Raw genomic sequence first — 17679 nt, forward strand, 5'->3', positions numbered from 1 at the left:
TTTCTGATAAGGCAGAAACTGGCGGTAGATTTAAATAAAGTTGTGAGTCATCGATAACACTTTATTAGATTTAAGCAATTCGGTTAACTTGTAAATTATAATCCGATATATGATCTCGAAGAACAATTTAATTATACAGTTTTAAGTTTAGTGGGCCTTTTTATGTCATAATCGATGAGTACTTGAAATTGTAATAAACATTGCAAATTAACTGAACAGACTTACCCTAATTTACACATGAACGCAAAGCGATCTATCGATGAATTGTGGTAGCACATCGACAGTCAATAATGGGAACTTGCAATATAAAACTTCCACCACTATATACAAAACAGCGCCAAATGTTGCACATAACTCTATAATTTAAATTTAAAACAGATTTTACTGTAATATAAATAAAATATTTGAGCTAAAGAAGCAACATGAACGCCGCCTTGCACGTACGAGTATGTAAACTGGGCGAAAAAAACCAAATTGAGGAGCTCCGCGAGCTGATCAAGAAAACGAACGTGAGGGAGGTAAGAATGAAGTCTTCAATATTAATTAGTTTGTAAATATTAATTTGTTGCTTCCATTAATTATCAATTCAACAGCTAACTGCAGTTTTGACCGCCCGTTTGCCCAAAAAGGATTTCATTAATTTTTGGAATTATCTTCTACTCGCCTACGATGGCAACAGCTTGGATACGCAGGAGAAGCGCTTCGCCTGTGTCCGTTGCTTTCTAGATGGATTGCGCACCGTGGAGATGGGCTACAAGCTAAGCGTGGACTTAATAACGCGACTCTGCCAGGATTTAAACACCTATACATCGGAACAGCTGAATTGGATAATCGAGCACTGCATGGATGATATGCGAGCCGGTGATGCCAAGTGCGTAGCCTGGAAAGATTTGTTGCCAGAGACGTTGCTCGTGCTCTCGGTCAAGCCACGCCTCTTAATTAATGACATCGCCATGACGGGACAGGAGTTTCGAGATAGCACTATTCGTAATTTGAGCACTATGCGCTGGCCTATTACTATTCTGACGCCCATTGCCGATATGTTTAGGTTGGTTCTATCTCCATGCTTTTAGCTTACTAATTACAATATTTTGCCTTGCAGTATGCTAAAACTGACCTCTAGTGAGCGTTTGACTGTGCTAAATAAATTTGCAGGCGCCCTGCAGGAACTGTCACCCATGGAGCTGCCTGCGCTGTGCTACCAACTCTTTTCCATGTGCACAAGCGCTGCCCAGCTTATAATACCTCTATTATCGCTGGAAAAGTATTTTCATAAAAACTATTATAAGCAGTTGTTTTCGGATATGTGCAGCAATTCCACAGATTTCGATAGCATCGGTGCGCATGTAAAATCACTCTAGCGCTCTTTATACTAAGCCCTTTTTTATAGATGCCTACTCTGACAAGGAGCTGCGCGAGGCGGAGGAGACTGTACTACATCATTTGAACTATTGCACCATGTACTTGCTTAGCGAGCAGCAAGTAGCAATTATGCTCAGAGTAAGCTGCACATCATATTATGTATACCAAAAATTAACCAATTCCTGACCATACTTAGAACTTTCTACATATGCCTGATGTCATTCTAACTCCATTTATGCTCAGCGCTATCATTTCGATGACAGCTGTTAATCGTGATCCAGAATCCGCGCGCTTCTCGAGCTGTATACTGTTACCTTTTCTCCGCAATGTCATTCGCAACAACGAAGAGGAACAAACGTTGGCTCAGTATTCTGTTTGGTGCCGGGATACGCTCCAGCGTAAACATGTAGATATGCTGCAGGTTTTTACAGTGCTTATTGACCAAAATAAAGATGGCAAAGATGTGGTTACTCCCGGATTGGTTAACTTGGCTTTTACGTTGCTTAAAGCGCACAATGCACCTAAGCTGAATACATTGGCTATTACGTTTTTGACCAAGTTCATAAGACGACGTTTTATGTTTGGCCAGGGAATAATTAAGCGCATAGCCGAGTGGATGGTCGTGGATCAGGAGCAGAATCAGTTTTCTGGTGACTAACTTTTTGAAATATATAAATTGTTATACTTATTATTCAAACTTTATAGAATGCTTAACCATGCTAAGTGTTGCGGACACATACACAGTCTCCGAGTGTTTGGAAACAATTACAACTGTAATGGAAGATTTTCTGTGGGTTAGTCAATTCATTTTTACGCACTATTAACACACTGAAAATTCCCATTTGTTTTTTGTTTTAGCTACCCGGAGAGCAATCCATGCGCATGATGAACTTTATTTTGCCGTTGCTAAAGCTTTCGAATCGCGTGCGGGATGCGCTGATTGAAGTGCTACGCAAAGCCATGACAAAGTATGCCCTTTACAATATATTCGCCTACTGTTTCAATATATGTACTATGTATTTGTTGGCTTCCAGAGACTACAGAACACGTCGCATGGCTATCTTTGGGTATTGCATGATTCTGAAACAGCTGAACAATAGTAACTCGGCTCGACAGTCTCAAAATGCCAGCAGCTTTTGCACTCAGCACAGCATTTCCGGGTACTCCATGATGACGCAAAGCTCCTTTGCCACACGCAGCAATCCCCAGCGTAATTTCGATATGCTGACAATGGAGATAATCGGAATATTGCGCAGCTGCTTTGAACAGCAATTGGGCATACGATGCACTCTTTACGAGAGTAAGTAGACGCCAGTAATCAGAACCACTTCACTAAAAGACGGCTTTCTTTTTTCCAGATCTTCAGCGCGCAGTGGAGCTGAATGCAAAGTTAGTACCTCATGTGCTGCAGTTTGTGGATTTCCATTTCCGTGGATTCTTCAATACGCCGTCTACAGATCAGTCCGCAGATGATGTGGACACTGACTTTTCTATAAATTATGATCGTTTAGTGGTTGTTAAAGATGAGCAATTGGATATAAAGGATAATCTCGGATGTTTGGTGCAGTTTGTAGCCCATTGTTTGGCCATTTATGAACGCGGGCCTTTCGGTTGCGATGTGCGAGAAATGCAGCGACTTCTGGCGCTTTGCACGCAGCGTTTGGTAGCCAATAGGCTACCATTAGAAGACACTGTGAGAATCTGTTATCATTGATTGCTTAAAGATTTTACTCAACTGTTCATTTTGCTTAGGCTCCGCCAGCTACACTCTTGAAATGTGCTCGGATTCAGCAGCAGCTGAATTTAATTGAAGGTTTGATAGCTCACTCGCTGCTTAGTTCGAAAGCAGGCAACGATGCATTGCGACAGGTGTTACCATTATTCAAACAGCACCAAAGGCTACTTAAGGATCTAGGTCCCTTGTCAGACGCTTCAAAGAAAACACAAAAACAAGCGAAGTCCAATGATAGTAATGCAACCGTTAATCTCAGCGTGAATGCAGCAAAGTTGAAGCAAATGTGCACGGAGCCGAATAATATTTGGGATCTGGCGATCATTGAGAAGTTACTGCATGTGCTACATGAGTAGGTGATCATATATCTTTATATATTACTATTTATTACTATTTTGCGTATCTATTATTTCCATTTAGCGATCACGTACCCTATGCAAGTGCAGCAAACACCGCTCCTCTGCGCAGCTATGAGCCGCTCGTGCGTTACGTCCTGGAAATTACGGCACAGAAAGTGCAGGGTATCCGCGAGGAACCTGATTATAAGCAGCTCTCCTACAGCAAGCGCACTTTAAAGCTGCTGACAGACATTACTAAAGTCATCTATGAGCGCTGTATTCAACGGCTGTCCGAGCTTTGGCAAGACTTTGATGTGGAGAGCGCTGTACTTGCGGCTAAGTGCTTTATGCAATGCGTTCGTACGGCCCACGAAACATATGGTAGGCGCTTCAAAGAGTTCGTCAAAGGTTTTGGTGAGCATGAGTTGTCTTTGAATTATTTTTGTGTGTTTCTTAACTTCGTCTACCCTGTCACAGATATGGCAGTTGTTAATAAGAGCAAGGAAGTCACTTATGTGCTGCAAGGTGTGCTTGTGCAGTATATGAAAGAGGATATCAAGACGGATAGCAGTAGCAACAAGCTGCCTGTTTATTTGCTAGAGGCGCTGGAGCTGTTTTATGACCATATAAACTATGGAGAGCGTGCAACAATAGATTCGTACACTTGGCTTCTAGACTTTTGTCAAACGTACGAGCTGCAAAATCCAGAGATGGGCCTGTTGCATCGAATGCTCTTTACTCAGCGACAGAAGACGCATTCCGGTCCATTCTTCGACGCAGTAGCTAGGCAGCTGGGTAAAGTTCTGGGCTGGCAAAACGATGACAACGTTTCCGAGCAGTCGGACTTGGGCTTGAAGTCTCTCAATATGAGCACAACTGCCACTTGTTTACAGTACCTATATGCAGCAGTCCAGAAGCAGTTAGAAGACGTAGAATACTTTGTTATCAAAGCAAACAATTTAAGCTATAAGTGCAACATTGTGCCTGAATCCGATCGCATCTATTGGCGTGGAAATCTAGACACATTAGAGGGCTCCATTTGTGCTCAGCTAATACTTATAACACGCACGCTGCTGGAAATTACAAATGTGTGCATTCCCTTAGGAAACCATATGGATGGACTGATGAAGCTGCTAATTCAGCATTATACGTGCCTCAAAAATTTGGCCAGGCACTATCTGAGCAGCAGCTCAGGGAAAAGCAACAAGTGAGTGCAGATATTCAAGTCCCGATGGTTACTTTGACTGATTTGTACACGATTCTTCTCAGGTTTGAGCAGCTGGTACGCAACGTTGGCAAACCTTTGCCCGCTAATATCTATCAGCTCATATCGTATGTGGAGTACAATATTCTGGATGAACAGCCTCATCAGACAGCTACAAAGCGCAAGCCTCAGGCAGAGCGAGCCAAGGTGCTGCGCGAGACACGATTCATACCGAAAGTTATATTGGCTATTGAGAATTTCAATAAGCACATTATATTGTTGTCAAAGAAGTTCAAAAGCTATGATCGGCTGGCGAATTATTTGCACTTTGGTGCTGTGCGGGATTTCAATATACAATCGGGTGATTTGAGAGCTGTTATTGAACGTACCTATTCGCACAGCAGCCAGATTGAGGTGTCCGATAGCAATTTAGATGCTGACGAAGAGCATACTAACAGCGATGATGCATTGCCTGTTGAGGAAGATGAGGTGGATGATGATGACCAACACGAACCGGAGCAGGAGCCGGAGCAAGCGCCGAAGAAAAAGCAGAAACAGCAAAAGGTACGAGTGGAAGAGAAGGAGCCGTCCAAAAAGCAACAGGAAACCACTCGCAAAAATCAGCGCAGGCGACGCGTAGATGCGGCGGAGGAGTCAGAACCAAAACGTAGGCGTGGACGCTCTAACAAGGAGGACTCCTAATGCGGACGAACGACTCGCATATCCATTTAAGTTTTTAACTTGTGTTTTTATGTACTTTCGCGCAAATTTGATGCCCGCACGCAATAGAGCAACTGCTGCGGATCCGGGTCCATCATTTTATTGCACTTGAAAACTTAATTAGGCCAAAATGCGGTGTGAACGCCTATTTTTCTGCTATATTTTTTTTGTAACGTGTTTCATCTCTGCAGCTGTGCGAGATTTTTATTACATGCATCAAATGTAATTTGTTACCAAATTTGATGTGTTTCTATCTTCTTCAAAACGGCATAAATAAAAGAAAGCTTGCCGGGTGGGAGGGGCTGGGAGTTGGATTTGTGGGGGTTGCAACTGCTGTTTCTGATGGTCTGCCACCTTTTTTTTTTGAGCTGCTGCCCCATCATTTAAATGCGTGTCAGGTTTTATGGTCAGGTAACTTTTGACTCAAATGTAGCATAGCATACTACATATTAAACGGAACTACTTGTTGGTTTAATTTGTGGAATTGTGCATCTCCGTCCGCTTTGCTCATTGGGTGTCAAGGGTCACCGCGCTTCAGTGCAGCACGCAAGGCATTCGAGGGGGTTGGCTTTAGACTATTTGTTTCCTTATTTTATATGGGCACATGGTTAGCATCGAGTAGTTTAGGAAGCCGCATCCACTGGAACAGAAATATCGCCTTTTGTCATTGGATTAGATTTGCTTTGTTCTTTCATCACTAAAGCGAGTTGCTCTGATTAGTTCTGAAAATTGGTAAGTTTTCAAGTGCTCATTGATTTGCTATAACAATAAATGTTACCACAATCTATTTCGTTTTCATTTGGTTTAGGCATTCCATTCACTAAAAAAAATGAATAGATTTTGACTTTTGTTTAGTTGGAATTGCCTAAATGGAACGAGCTAGACAATTTATAGAAATAAGGGGATAAAAAAGTTTGTAAATGTGTCTGGATATCATATTAGGGATTAACCTACGTTACTGTGCCCTAGTACAATAGGAATAATAGGAACAGTAAAAATTTAACAGTTTAGAAGATAGTCGCCAGACCAGAGTTAATCTATGGTGCGGAAGGATGGACAAAATATGAATGTGGCGGTACTCCGATAGAATTATATATTTATATACGCCTTACTTTGCAACGAACATTCTTCGAAATATTTTCCTTCGCTTGTGTGTTAAGCATATATTTGGATATTTTATATCACATTTTCTTAAAACTCAGCTGTGATATTTTGCCCTTACCTGAAACGCCCCCATTCATAGAGCTGAGTTTATCACCCCCTAATCACAATCGCGTGTTTGCTTCGTTAGTAAAATGACTAGCTGAAATTTACATTTGGAAAAACATAAATATTTTGTTTTTCTTTAAAATATTCGTATTGTTCTCTCTAGGTTTCATGACAATTTTGTACTTTTTGAATTGTTAACAAGTTTAGCGCCTGGTCAAGTGTTTGATTTGCTCTCTGCCTCCATCTCCCTCTCTTTTTCTCTCTCTATTCCCTCTAAATTTAGTATTCAAATTTTTTGCCTGCATTTATTATTAAACATTACAGGCAAGGCGCGATTTACGCGTTGTTTATAATTCACTTAAAACTACATAAATTTTACTTTACATGCAAGCCGCGCTCACGTGCCCCAATGCCAAATGGCCGTGTGCGGCCAGTGCGTTAAGTTTCCAATGGATAGAAAAATACAAATGTATCTACGCGCTTTGTCGTTAAGGCGAGCTGAGCCAAGCATTGAGTCTCGTCACTAGACACCTCGTTTTAATTCAATCAAAAGACCAGCGCTCGACTTGGCGAATCTTTAGTCGATCGCTCGAGCGCAACGAGAACGCTTCACTCTCGCTTTCAGTTGAATATATAACATATTTAAATATAGCTCAGTGCTGCAGTCTCGTTCAGTTATACATAGTTCGTGCTTCAGTCTCATTCAGCCGATTGTCTGCCTCTCAAGATGTTCGCTGATCGCAGTTCAAATTTATTGCTGCTGCTGCTCATGCTGGCTCTGTGTCACTGGAGCAGCGCCAAATTGCGTGAGTAGAGTGCAATGGGGAAATACATCTGGGAAATTCCGAATTGCTGTAGGTCGAACATATTAGCCAGCCAAACTGTCATCAATCAGTCAATCACACAGCGGTAGGCAGGCATTGAGCTCTCAATTAAAAGGCAATGCAATTTATAGGTGTGTCTAAGTCAGGGAAAGTCATAACCTTTCAATGTGAGTGTTGTTGTTCTGCTAAAAATCAATAAATCGTAGATTAATAACATAAATAATATATATGTAAACAAATATTTGCATATATGCTGTTGATATTTGGCTAGTCTTTATTGCCTAATAAACTTTTCATTTTTGATTCAAATTGTTTTTAAGTGTTAAGCTTATTAAAATAAAAAAAATATTTTGATCTACTAATTATTGGCCAAGTTAACACTAGTTGCGTTTGCCCATCAATTTGATTTTTCTTAATATCTATACATATAAACCTAACTTTATAAAATCAATTTCGTCAAGCGTATAATTAATATATTTAAAAAAACATATTCGCAAATATGTATATATGTATATATAATCAGTTTATTCTATATCTCCTTTTCATTATATATATTATACTCAAATATGATATTTTATAATCGAGACTATTTCTGTATTACTCCTACAGTCTAAGCCGTATAAGCCACCAGTCTGCAATCCAAAGGGCTACTGACCTGAGTCAAGTCAAAGCCACTATTTCGACAATAACAGTTCGTCGATTGCAGCTGTTTCGCATATTAATTATGCGCGGCAAAAGTTTACGACAAATTAGACGCCACATATGAAGCTTATATGTATATAATGTGTGACACAGTAGTAAATAAAATTGCAATGCAGCAAGTACTTCAGCTGAAGGTTGCACGTTCTTGACCAAGGGCAATATTTCAGCCACTAAAAAATCAACTTCCGCACTTCTTTATATTTGTACTACTTATAGCTTCTAGCATAACGCCCTGTGCTCGGAATGATCCCCAGCTGGAACGCTGCATCATCAATGCCGTCTACAATCTGCGACCCTTGTTAGTGCACGGCAATCTAGGAGATGGCTATCGAACGCCTCCGTTGGAGCCACTGCAACTGGACAACATTGAGCTGGGCCGCAGCAGCCAGTTCCAGGCAACATTTTCGGAGCTGGAGGCAACTGGTGGCAGCAATTTTATAATCGATCGTATTATGTGAGTGTTTTCGAGAATTTAAGAAGGATTGTTATCTTTATGACACGTTATTTAGAGCCAAGCCGGAGGACATCTCGTATGATCTGTGGATAACGCTGCCTCGCATTGACTTCCAAGGCAAATACTCTATGCGACTGAATCTGCTCCTCTTGGACATTCAGGGCAAAGGCAACATGCGTGGATATTGCGGTTTGTGCCACGAAATTGGATAGCAAAAACGCCGCTTCACATTCGATTTTTCCCGATTTTAGATAATGCCAAGGCTTCTGTCAAAATGCGCGGCACACGCTATCTGAGACACGGTTTGGAGTACGTCAAGTTCACCAAGATGACAATGAGAATACAGTTCAAGGACTTTAAGCTGCAGCTGGACAATCTATTTAATGGAGATCGCATCTTGGGTACGGTGGGCAACACTCTGATCAATGACAATCAGGACCTGTACCTCAATGAGATTGGGCCAGGCCTGGAACGAGGATTGTCGAAAAAGTTTTTGGATGTGGCTAACGAAATTTTGGCCACGGCAACTTTTGACGAAATGTTTCCTCCTGGCCGTACGATCATAAATCCCATACATTTTCCCAACCCGAGCACAAACTCCGGGTCTGGGCCGGGTCCAGCCATATTTGAGCCAACTTTCACCTCGCGGAATCCCGCAGGTGGTATTTTGGATGAGTTGCCCCCTTGGGGTCACAATCAGCGACCCAAGCAACCGTCCAAAAATCCAGGAGGCGGCATCTTTGGCGAGGTAACGCCCGGAGGAGGCATCATCGATCCCAGATTGAATCTGGGCAGTTAGTTGGTATTAATTTTGTTACTATGTTAAAATTGCATTTCAGCAATTAAATTTGTTATTATATTATTTTCAATCTGTTTGGCTTCATATCATTATTGTTATTATTATTATTATTATTTCATTTTATTTGGATTTTTTCGCTTATATAATTTTTTAACTTTCGAAAGTTAAAAAATTAAAGTAGCAACATAATTTGATTGTGTATGCAATGATTCAGAGATCGTTCCAAAAATAACGTAGATACACCAAGTGTACTTATAAATTCAGTCAAGTCTACCAAGAATTCAATTTAAACCGTGTTACTACCAGCTCAGAAGTATTCTGCCTTAGAAGAATGCGATTTGGTCACCTGAATCTCGGGTACAGTTGTCTCCTACCCGAGCGCTAATTTGGCTAAGAGCGCTTAATGTCTTACTCCATTTGCTTGGCCTGGTCGGGAGCGAAGCTTGGCAAACTTTTTAATCCACCGCAAAGCTTGAACAGTTTTGCATATTAAGCGCAAACTTTGCGACGGTACAACACCAGGGGGACACTTTAAGGGCACATCCACACCCACACCCACACCCACACCCACACACACACACACACACACGCACAGCTGGTTTTACACCTGTTCATTGGGCATAGGGGCAAGCCACGGGGAGGGCTGCCCGCCTCTGTGATTAATCACCGGCAGCGACAAAGATGAATTTACAAAGATTTTGCCAGATGCAAAGTTTTTTTTTGTATATATACTTTTTTATTTTCGTTAACTTTCCCGTTGGGCAGTTAATTGTGTTAGCTTCAGATGGACCGAGGTCCAGATTGAGAGAGAAAGGAAAAAGTGTTGGGCGTACGCTAATTAAATTCATGTGACGCAGCTGTCGGTGCAAAAAGCATTATCGACTTTTAGGCGCAGAATATATCAAATGAAAATGTTTTTGATGTAAACACAGCTCGAGCAGCAGCAGCAGCAGCAGCAGCAGCAGCAGCATTTGCTCTCAAGCTGGCCTCAAAGGAAACCCTTGGCAACGGCCATTTTTGGCCAAGTCCTGCTGCTAGTGACGCTGCTGCTTCTTCCTTTTAGGACAAAGTGTCGCCGACATTAATTTCATTTATTAATTTTTAACTACGCCCACGCAACGAAATAAAAGCAACTTGATAAATGGGCGGACGAAAAATTTCAAATCTTTCGCGTGGCACATTTTACTTTTTTCTTTCGTTTCGTTTTCTTTTCTTATTTTTTATTTTTACTCTCTTTTTTCTTTTGTGCCTCTCCCCCGAATTTCGTTGGCGCTTCCTTTTTTCCTTTTTGTTGTTAATTTTTTTTTAATTCTTTGCTTTTCACTTGAAAGGCGCTCCAAATGTGAAGATGCGCCGCGGTCCGCTAATGTCCTTTCTTTTATCATTAAGTAGACAGCGTGGGCGACTGCGAGTTGAACTTGTGGTTGGGGTTGGGGCTGGGGCTGGGGCTGGGGCTGGGGCGTGGCAAGCGGCCATCAAGCCATTGTACGCACTGGGGTTGTCCCAGTGCCTACACAGGTATTTGGCGGCCATTAAGCTGTCGGCTTAAAGTTCTAAGGTTGCGCCGATGCTACAAAGTAGATAACGATAACGAAAATAACATATAATAGATATGATAAGAAGAAGAATCATCATCAGAAATTGTGAAGCACAAAATTGATATTTTAATAATTAATAAATGCTGCGAGCAATTAAAATTAAATATTTATATGCTGCATACGTTAACTTGGCACAGAAAAAAAAATAAGTACATGAAAATAAAAACGAAAAACAGCTTAAAATAAAACCAAATAAATCGCAAGGTACAAGCTAGGCCTAATATTCCGTGCCACTACTATAAAGAATGACATTTGATATATTTTGTATATACTATAAATGTCAAATTATTAAACGAATACAAAATAAAGTATATATGAGTTGCTTACTGCATAATGTGCATTCGTATTCCCAGTTAAATTGATAAAATTAAGTTTATATACTAAGAGATTTAACGTTTTAGTTTTCGTGCAAAAATATTTGTTTTTTTTTTTATAAGACATGTGAATGAATAATAAAATAAAATAGTTGATAAATCCAACCAAACACTTAGGACTATGTAGTGAAAGGTAAAGTTTCTTTTTGTTATATTTTTTAAATATTAAGATTATGATTATGATATGAATATTAGCATTGTCTTACCATAATACAAGCGTGTAGAAAGTAGGTTTTCATATACCCAGCAAGCTGTTCTACAAAAATTTAAAAATTATGAAACTTATTTCCAGTTCGAGTGAAACATTTATTATTTTACACAAAACACAGCAAAATCCAAGAATTTTTGGATAAGACACCGTGTTCCTTCTGTTCGATTAGGCATTGAACATTGATTACCGTTCATACATCCTATAGTAATACTGTAAATTTCTGAAAATGCGCACCTGTCTGCAACGGTTCTTCTGCCCCAACAAGCCTGTTTCTAGTACGGGTGTTCGTTCCACCTTTGTCTACCCGAACGGAGGCACCTACAAAGGGTATTGGCTGCGCAACAAGAACCATGACTGGGGAGTGAAAACCACCGCGGAGCGCACCACTAACTACTATGCGCGGAAGAAGCAGCCGGAGGGACAGCTTGTATTTAACGGCACCTGGTCACACGCCAAGCGCCAAGGCGCCGGTTCAATGGTGCGCAAGCGCGGCACAGATCTGCAAACCGTGTACAATGGCCAGTGGTACGACGATATGAAGTGCGGCGACGGCAAGCACTTCTATTCCGATGGCTGTGTGTACTTTGGGCGCTGGCTTAGGAATCGTCGGCATGGCCTGGGCATCCAATGGTACGCCGATGGCAGCATCTATCTGGGCGAATGGGAAGCTGACTTCAAGCATGGCCTGGGCGTTTACTTCTATGGTGAGTAGAATGTGTTTCCATGATAATCTTGATGAAGAGTATGCATTCTCTTTTATGCACATGCAGCTAATGGCAATCGCTATGAGGGTCATTTTGCGCGGGGCTTTAAGAACGGCGAGGGCGTCTTCTATCACATGCACACGGGTCAAATCCAGAAAGGGGTCTGGGAGAATGACAATGCCAAGACTTCGGTTATGCAGGAAGAGCCCTATATCCGATGCAATGATGCAGCTACACCCTATCCTATACCGCCAATTCAACTCAAGTATCCGAACGAGATTATGTGCGAGCTCTTTAATCGCTACAGGCCCTTCGCCGAAAAGCCCCGGCGACGCTTCAATGATAAAGTCAACCTGGAGTTTGTCCATCACCAGCGACAGTTTGCCTCCTTTGAGGAGAGCATGGCCACACCCTCACGGCTGGATCTGTATCCCAATTCGGGCTTTGTGTGTACCTGCAATTGCAAAATCTATGAGAAATAGTAAAAAGGAAAACATTTCAGTCTGATTTGCAAATTCAATCTAATGTTAAGATTCATCATTAAAGTCGTCGGTTGATAATTCTTTTGCTACCTTTGGGGTTACAAACACCAAACAAATCTTATTATAAGCCCACATGTAAGAGGGTGTTTGTGTGTGTGAAGTGCAGGCACCTGGTTTGGTCAGCTCGGGTCGCTCGGCCTGCTTTTGTCAGCTGGGCGACTAAAGTCGCCCCAAAATATTTCATATGCAAATTATTGGACAGCATTAAGGAAACACTCTTCATGCGAATATTCAATTTAATAAAGGATAATTTTTGTTGATGGCGCATTCTTTTCTATTTTTGCGTTATTATACCTCAAGTGGTTTTTGATTGAATAGAGCGTGTGAGAAAAGTTGACATAAGCTGTTGATTGCAATTGATGTGAATTGATTGGGACCTGAACCTTTTTCAGTTAGGCGAACAAAAAAGAGTTTTATTTTCATCTATTGCGAAAAGTTTTATCAATTTCCTTAAGCTGGTTTGACTTGTTCGGGAAAGTTATATTTAAGAGTATGCTTCCACTAAAGGCAATTACTATTTGGCTAGTCTCACAGAATTTAAGCCAACCCTGAAAAATTGAATGGATCCAGCACCAAAACATGTATTTGTTTCCTAATTAGAAATCTTTAAATGTGCTCATCTTTACTTATATATTTCTCTCTTCTATCCTTCATAGGCTCTCTTGATCACGATACTCTCTTCGTAGATGTTTCTCACTTGTGAATTGCTCGATATTTTCCATAATCCCTAGACATATGCTCATGCCACTCTACATAATTTCCAATAGATTTTCTCTTTGGCAGTAAATCAGTTTGCATTCTTGGTTATTCGATCTTCGGTGGTATATTTTTTATGAACAACCCTTTCAAATAGTGCTTACATTTTTTTCATTAGCATAAAGTGCAGCTGCAGAGAATATAAAAACTGTGAGGTATCGTTTTTTAGCAGCCATAAATTTTCACTATGCTAATGCTTATAAAAAAGGACGGGTTATCCTGGCAGCGCGTGCCTCACAAACTTCCGCTTTCATATTCAAATTTCCATTGCATTGCCTTCAATTAAACTCGAACGGGTTTCGACGCACGATTTAGCAGGAATAGCTACTCTCTGTGTACTGTATAGGGATTGATGGAGAGCAGCTATCGAGAGACGTTGCTGGCAGCTCGGCAATCTCTGTCATTAATTAATCTCGAGTTTCCGAACAACAATTGCACACGCTTAATAATTGATGGCAGAAATCGTAGAGGTTTCTTCTTTTTTTTTTCTTTTTTACCAAGACAACTCAACGATTCGATTCAGATTTGGTTAATGTGGTTCAAGTGGGGTTCGGGTTGAGAGTGGGGCGTTTGGTGGCCAGGAAGTGAAGCGATGCTTTGCCTGGCGGCCAAATAATTGCAAGTGACAGGCGCTTTAATTTTTCTTCCTCTTTGGCAGAGCTTATTTTTAGACCGGGCCTAGCTAGCTGCACAGTGGGTTTTGGGGTCAGGGGTCGAGGCCCGGTTGCCATGTTTATGATCAACTTAATTCAGTGTAAATGAGCGGCCCCAATGAGGGTTGACATCTGGCTGGGGGTTGGGGTTGGCGTAGGAGGTTGGGGCTTCTGCTTACCACAAACTTTCGTCCAAACTTCAAAAAAACAAATCTGTGAAAGCAAAGCAAAGCAAAGCAAAGAAGAGAAAATAAAACAACAACGAATGAAATGTTGAAACAGCTGAAACTTTGTTCGATAGCTTTTCTCCGTTTGCAGTTGAATGAAATGGAAAATTTTAATTGCTCACTGTGTATATATGTGTGTATGGGCGTGAGTGTGTAAGTGAGCGAGTGCGCATCGATGGGCAGCAGCGCATGGAAATTCATTTTACTGCGAAAATATCTCCTCGGTAGGACAAAAATATTTATTGTCATGCGATTCAGTTTGAATACTTTATTAATAGAGTCTAATAACATTTACTAAATAGCATAAATCAATAAATACATATTATAAATATAATACATGAAATATAAATACAATCTATACGTATGTATGAATATAATTTTTTTTTTTTTAATTATCTTTCAACTTTTAAGTTTTAGTTGATCTTATATCAGTCCCTCATTTCCAGCGCTAAATAAATATAAAAAGCTAAATAAAATACTTAAATAAAAAGATTCCATTTTCCTACGGTACTTGCTCATGCCTCTTATATAAATAAATTTAGTAGTTCGAGTTGATAGCCAGCTGAGTGACGTTACATTGATCGAATTATAAGATGCAATTAATACGAGTCCTTCAATATCCTGGCAGTCATTAAAAGGGGTCGCACTCGGCTGCTGCGCCCCTTCCTTGTGTCTCCTAATGCCCCAAATTCGAATGAAATTTAAATTATTGCAATGCGCGCACAAGCGCAAATGAGAGAGAACAAGGACCAGGAAGGCAACACGCACATGACACATGAAAGGACGCACTCACAAGGATGAGGATGCGATACGGATGAGGCTGTAGTAAATGTATTTGTATCTGTAGCTAAAGCTAAAGCTGAAAAAGCTGAAGACGCAAATTTTGTGGCCTTTTTCTCATTAAGCTGATGCGAGATGCGAAGGCAAGCGCGAGTTAAAGCCTTACCTCAGACGTAGGCAATGCGCGACACACACACACACACACACACACACACACACACACACACACACACACACACACACACGCAAACATGCACACACACACAATCACACACGGGTGCCATAAATTATTTGCGCCAACCCTTGGAAAAAAAAGCGTCGCGCAACTTTTTAAGAGTACAAGCAGCCAAAGAAGCAGAAGAAGCAGCAGTGGCAGCAGACGCAGCATTTGTTATAAATTAAGTGATGGGGGTGCTCACTGTGGCAACTAACGCCAAGGGGGTGCGGGAGTTTGAGCTTCAGGAGCCGTGTACAGGCACAAGCGTTGTGGAGGTGGGCTTATTACTAGCAACCCTGTGACTTTTACCGTTACACAAGCAAAACAAAACTGAAATAAAATCAAGGAGACAAAATGAAATTGTAAACCGAATCTCAAACACCCTCACCAAAGACTAGGAAAGTTTATTTACTAAAAAAATTATATATGTAAATAAATAATTTAAAATAAATAAAAATGACTGATAATAAATAGCATTACAAAACTGTAAATTGTAAATTATGTGAATAAGAAAATTTACAGATTTCTAAATTTGCATCTGAGTTTATAATATTAAAAAAAAAAAGCATTACATTAAAATATATAAAAAAATATACAAATAGTATTCTTAGAAAAAAATTCCCTAATTTATCAAACATCATAGCATAGAATTCATACCTCTCCTAGTTAGTGTGTGTATTTAAAAAGTGTAATGAAAAAAATTTGCATATTTTACAGCAAGGAGCCGGCTGCTGCTGCTCTGCAGATGGGGTTGCTCCTGTTGTTCATCTTTCTCTTTTACTTCACCTCGCTGGCGTGTTTGAGCTTTTGGCCATAAATAAGGCAGAGACGGGCCTGCGGCTGGAGCTGGGGTAAGTGGCCGCAGCAACAAACGCAGCAGCAATGGCTGAGCATAAAAAGTAATTGCAAATGCAGGCGTTCAGCCAGAAAGTGAAGGGGTGGGCGAGTAGAAGGAGATAGGGTTGAGCTGTCATTGTTTTAACCCTTTGAGGACCCCTTTAATGCAACCCTTTTCTGGCAAGTGGACAGCAGCAAAAACAGTTCGACCAATGGGCAGGCTGCTGGGCGCAGGTTTAACCCCTTCATTGGGACTGTTGGTCGAGCGGGAAGGAGCACATGCCACGCCTACGGCAAGTGGATGTAGACCGACTCCCACCACTCTGACTAGCTGCGTCCCTCCCTTCTTTTGATAGCATTGAATATTTTACTGGAGTTTTTGTTTACTTTTTTTTTTTTTTTTTGAAAACTTTGATTTCATTTGATTTGCTTCAAATGCGCCAAAGTTTCTTCAACTGGAAGACAGAGGCAGCAGCAACAACAAATTGGGAAAAAGTACATGAGAGAACGTACCAAAAAGTATATATATGCGGCAAACAAATTAACAGTCCAGTGATTATTGTCAAAAGCAAAAATCGTGGAGGCCAAAACAAGTGCCTATCAACGCTGCAAAAAACTTTACGCAGAGGCACACCCACCGCCCACCATTGGCCAGGCCGTTTCAAAATTAGAAAAGGGCATAATTTTAATGAACTTTTTTCTGAGAAGTTGCCCGCGTCTCCTGCTCGCCAGCTAGCCAGCTCGTCAGCTCGCCAGCTCGTGCTGCGTGGCACTCGTGTAAGCAGCAGCAGCTGTCGTAAGGACTTACCAAGTTTTTGCTACTGCTACTTGTCCTGGCTCTCGAGCGCACTTGGCTTACAAAGTTTCCCTCTCATACTCTATCACACTCTTGCTCGCCCGTTTCTTCTCATTTTCTTTTCTCTTTCAAGAGTGTAGCGAGTCCCGCTGCTGATCTTTGCAATGCTTAGCTGTCTTGGCATTAATCACTTCCACTCAATCGCAGCTCGCTTCTAATTGCAACAGCCTTCGCCCGGTTCACCGTTAGCCAAACAAAGTGCAGCCGCCGCGTGCCTACTATCCAACTGTAAATCTTAATGTCGGCTCAAATTGCGTCGCATGTTGCATGCCAAATATTGTAGCACACCTGCCCCTGCCCCTGCCCCTGCTTCTGCCCAAGGCAACTGCTGCTGCAGCTCTTTGCTGACAGTTGACGCAATTTGTGCCTCACGCCTGATTGCAGGCCAAGTGCGCCAGCAAATGAAGTGCCAGCACAACAAAGGACAAACAGCCTGAGGATCTACAGCCTCATGCAAAATGAGAGTTAGGGGGAGGCGCTTGCAGTCCTTTCCAATTGATGTCTGATCTCTTGAATAGATACCCCAAGCAGCTGTGAGGCAGGTGAGAGATGCAAATACTTTTGTTATACAAAATTCGAT

At 41.3% G+C, this 17679-nt stretch overlaps 3 protein-coding genes and 1 long non-coding RNA gene across 4 annotated transcripts; 3 read left to right on the top strand and 1 right to left on the bottom strand.

Annotated features, from left to right (window-relative positions):
* The first annotated feature begins 281 nt into the window (after positions 1-281).
* FANCI (Fanconi anemia complementation group I) lies at positions 282-5594 on the top strand. Its single transcript, XM_018106552.2, has 13 exons — positions 282-518; positions 594-1048; positions 1103-1338; positions 1391-1500; positions 1559-2012; positions 2068-2156; positions 2221-2330; positions 2397-2662; positions 2721-3055; positions 3115-3446; positions 3515-3846; positions 3910-4639; positions 4702-5594. Exons 1-13 carry the CDS (start codon positions 423-425, stop codon positions 5336-5338), a joined length of 4182 nt encoding a protein of 1393 aa, XP_017962041.1. The 5' UTR covers positions 282-422; the 3' UTR covers positions 5339-5594.
* On the bottom strand, positions 5488-6248 carry LOC149091202 (uncharacterized). The gene is made up of 2 exons (XR_016196953.1): positions 6135-6248; positions 5488-6078 (listed from the first exon to the last, which is right to left on the bottom strand). It is a non-coding gene; the product is annotated as an uncharacterized LOC149091202 (long non-coding RNA).
* A 614-nt stretch (positions 6249-6862) lies between these two features.
* On the top strand, positions 6863-9415 carry Jhbp10 (Juvenile hormone binding protein 10). The gene is made up of 4 exons (XM_018107022.3): positions 6863-7371; positions 8308-8545; positions 8601-8734; positions 8797-9415. The coding sequence occupies exons 1-4, from the start codon at positions 7293-7295 to the stop codon at positions 9342-9344; spliced, it is 999 nt and encodes a 332-aa protein (XP_017962511.1). The 5' UTR covers positions 6863-7292; the 3' UTR covers positions 9345-9415.
* Positions 9416-11560: 2145 nt separating this feature from the next.
* Positions 11561-12791, top strand: LOC108653060 (uncharacterized). The gene is made up of 2 exons (XM_018103342.3): positions 11561-12231; positions 12298-12791. Exons 1-2 carry the CDS (start codon positions 11754-11756, stop codon positions 12711-12713), a joined length of 894 nt encoding a protein of 297 aa, XP_017958831.1. The 5' UTR covers positions 11561-11753; the 3' UTR covers positions 12714-12791.
* Positions 12792-17679: the final 4888 nt, after the last annotated feature.

This window comes from Drosophila navojoa, chromosome 5 (genome assembly GCF_054131105.1).
Source record: "Drosophila navojoa isolate 15081-1374.11 chromosome 5, UAZ_NAV_1.0, whole genome shotgun sequence".
NCBI lineage: Eukaryota > Metazoa > Arthropoda > Insecta > Diptera > Drosophilidae > Drosophila > Drosophila navojoa.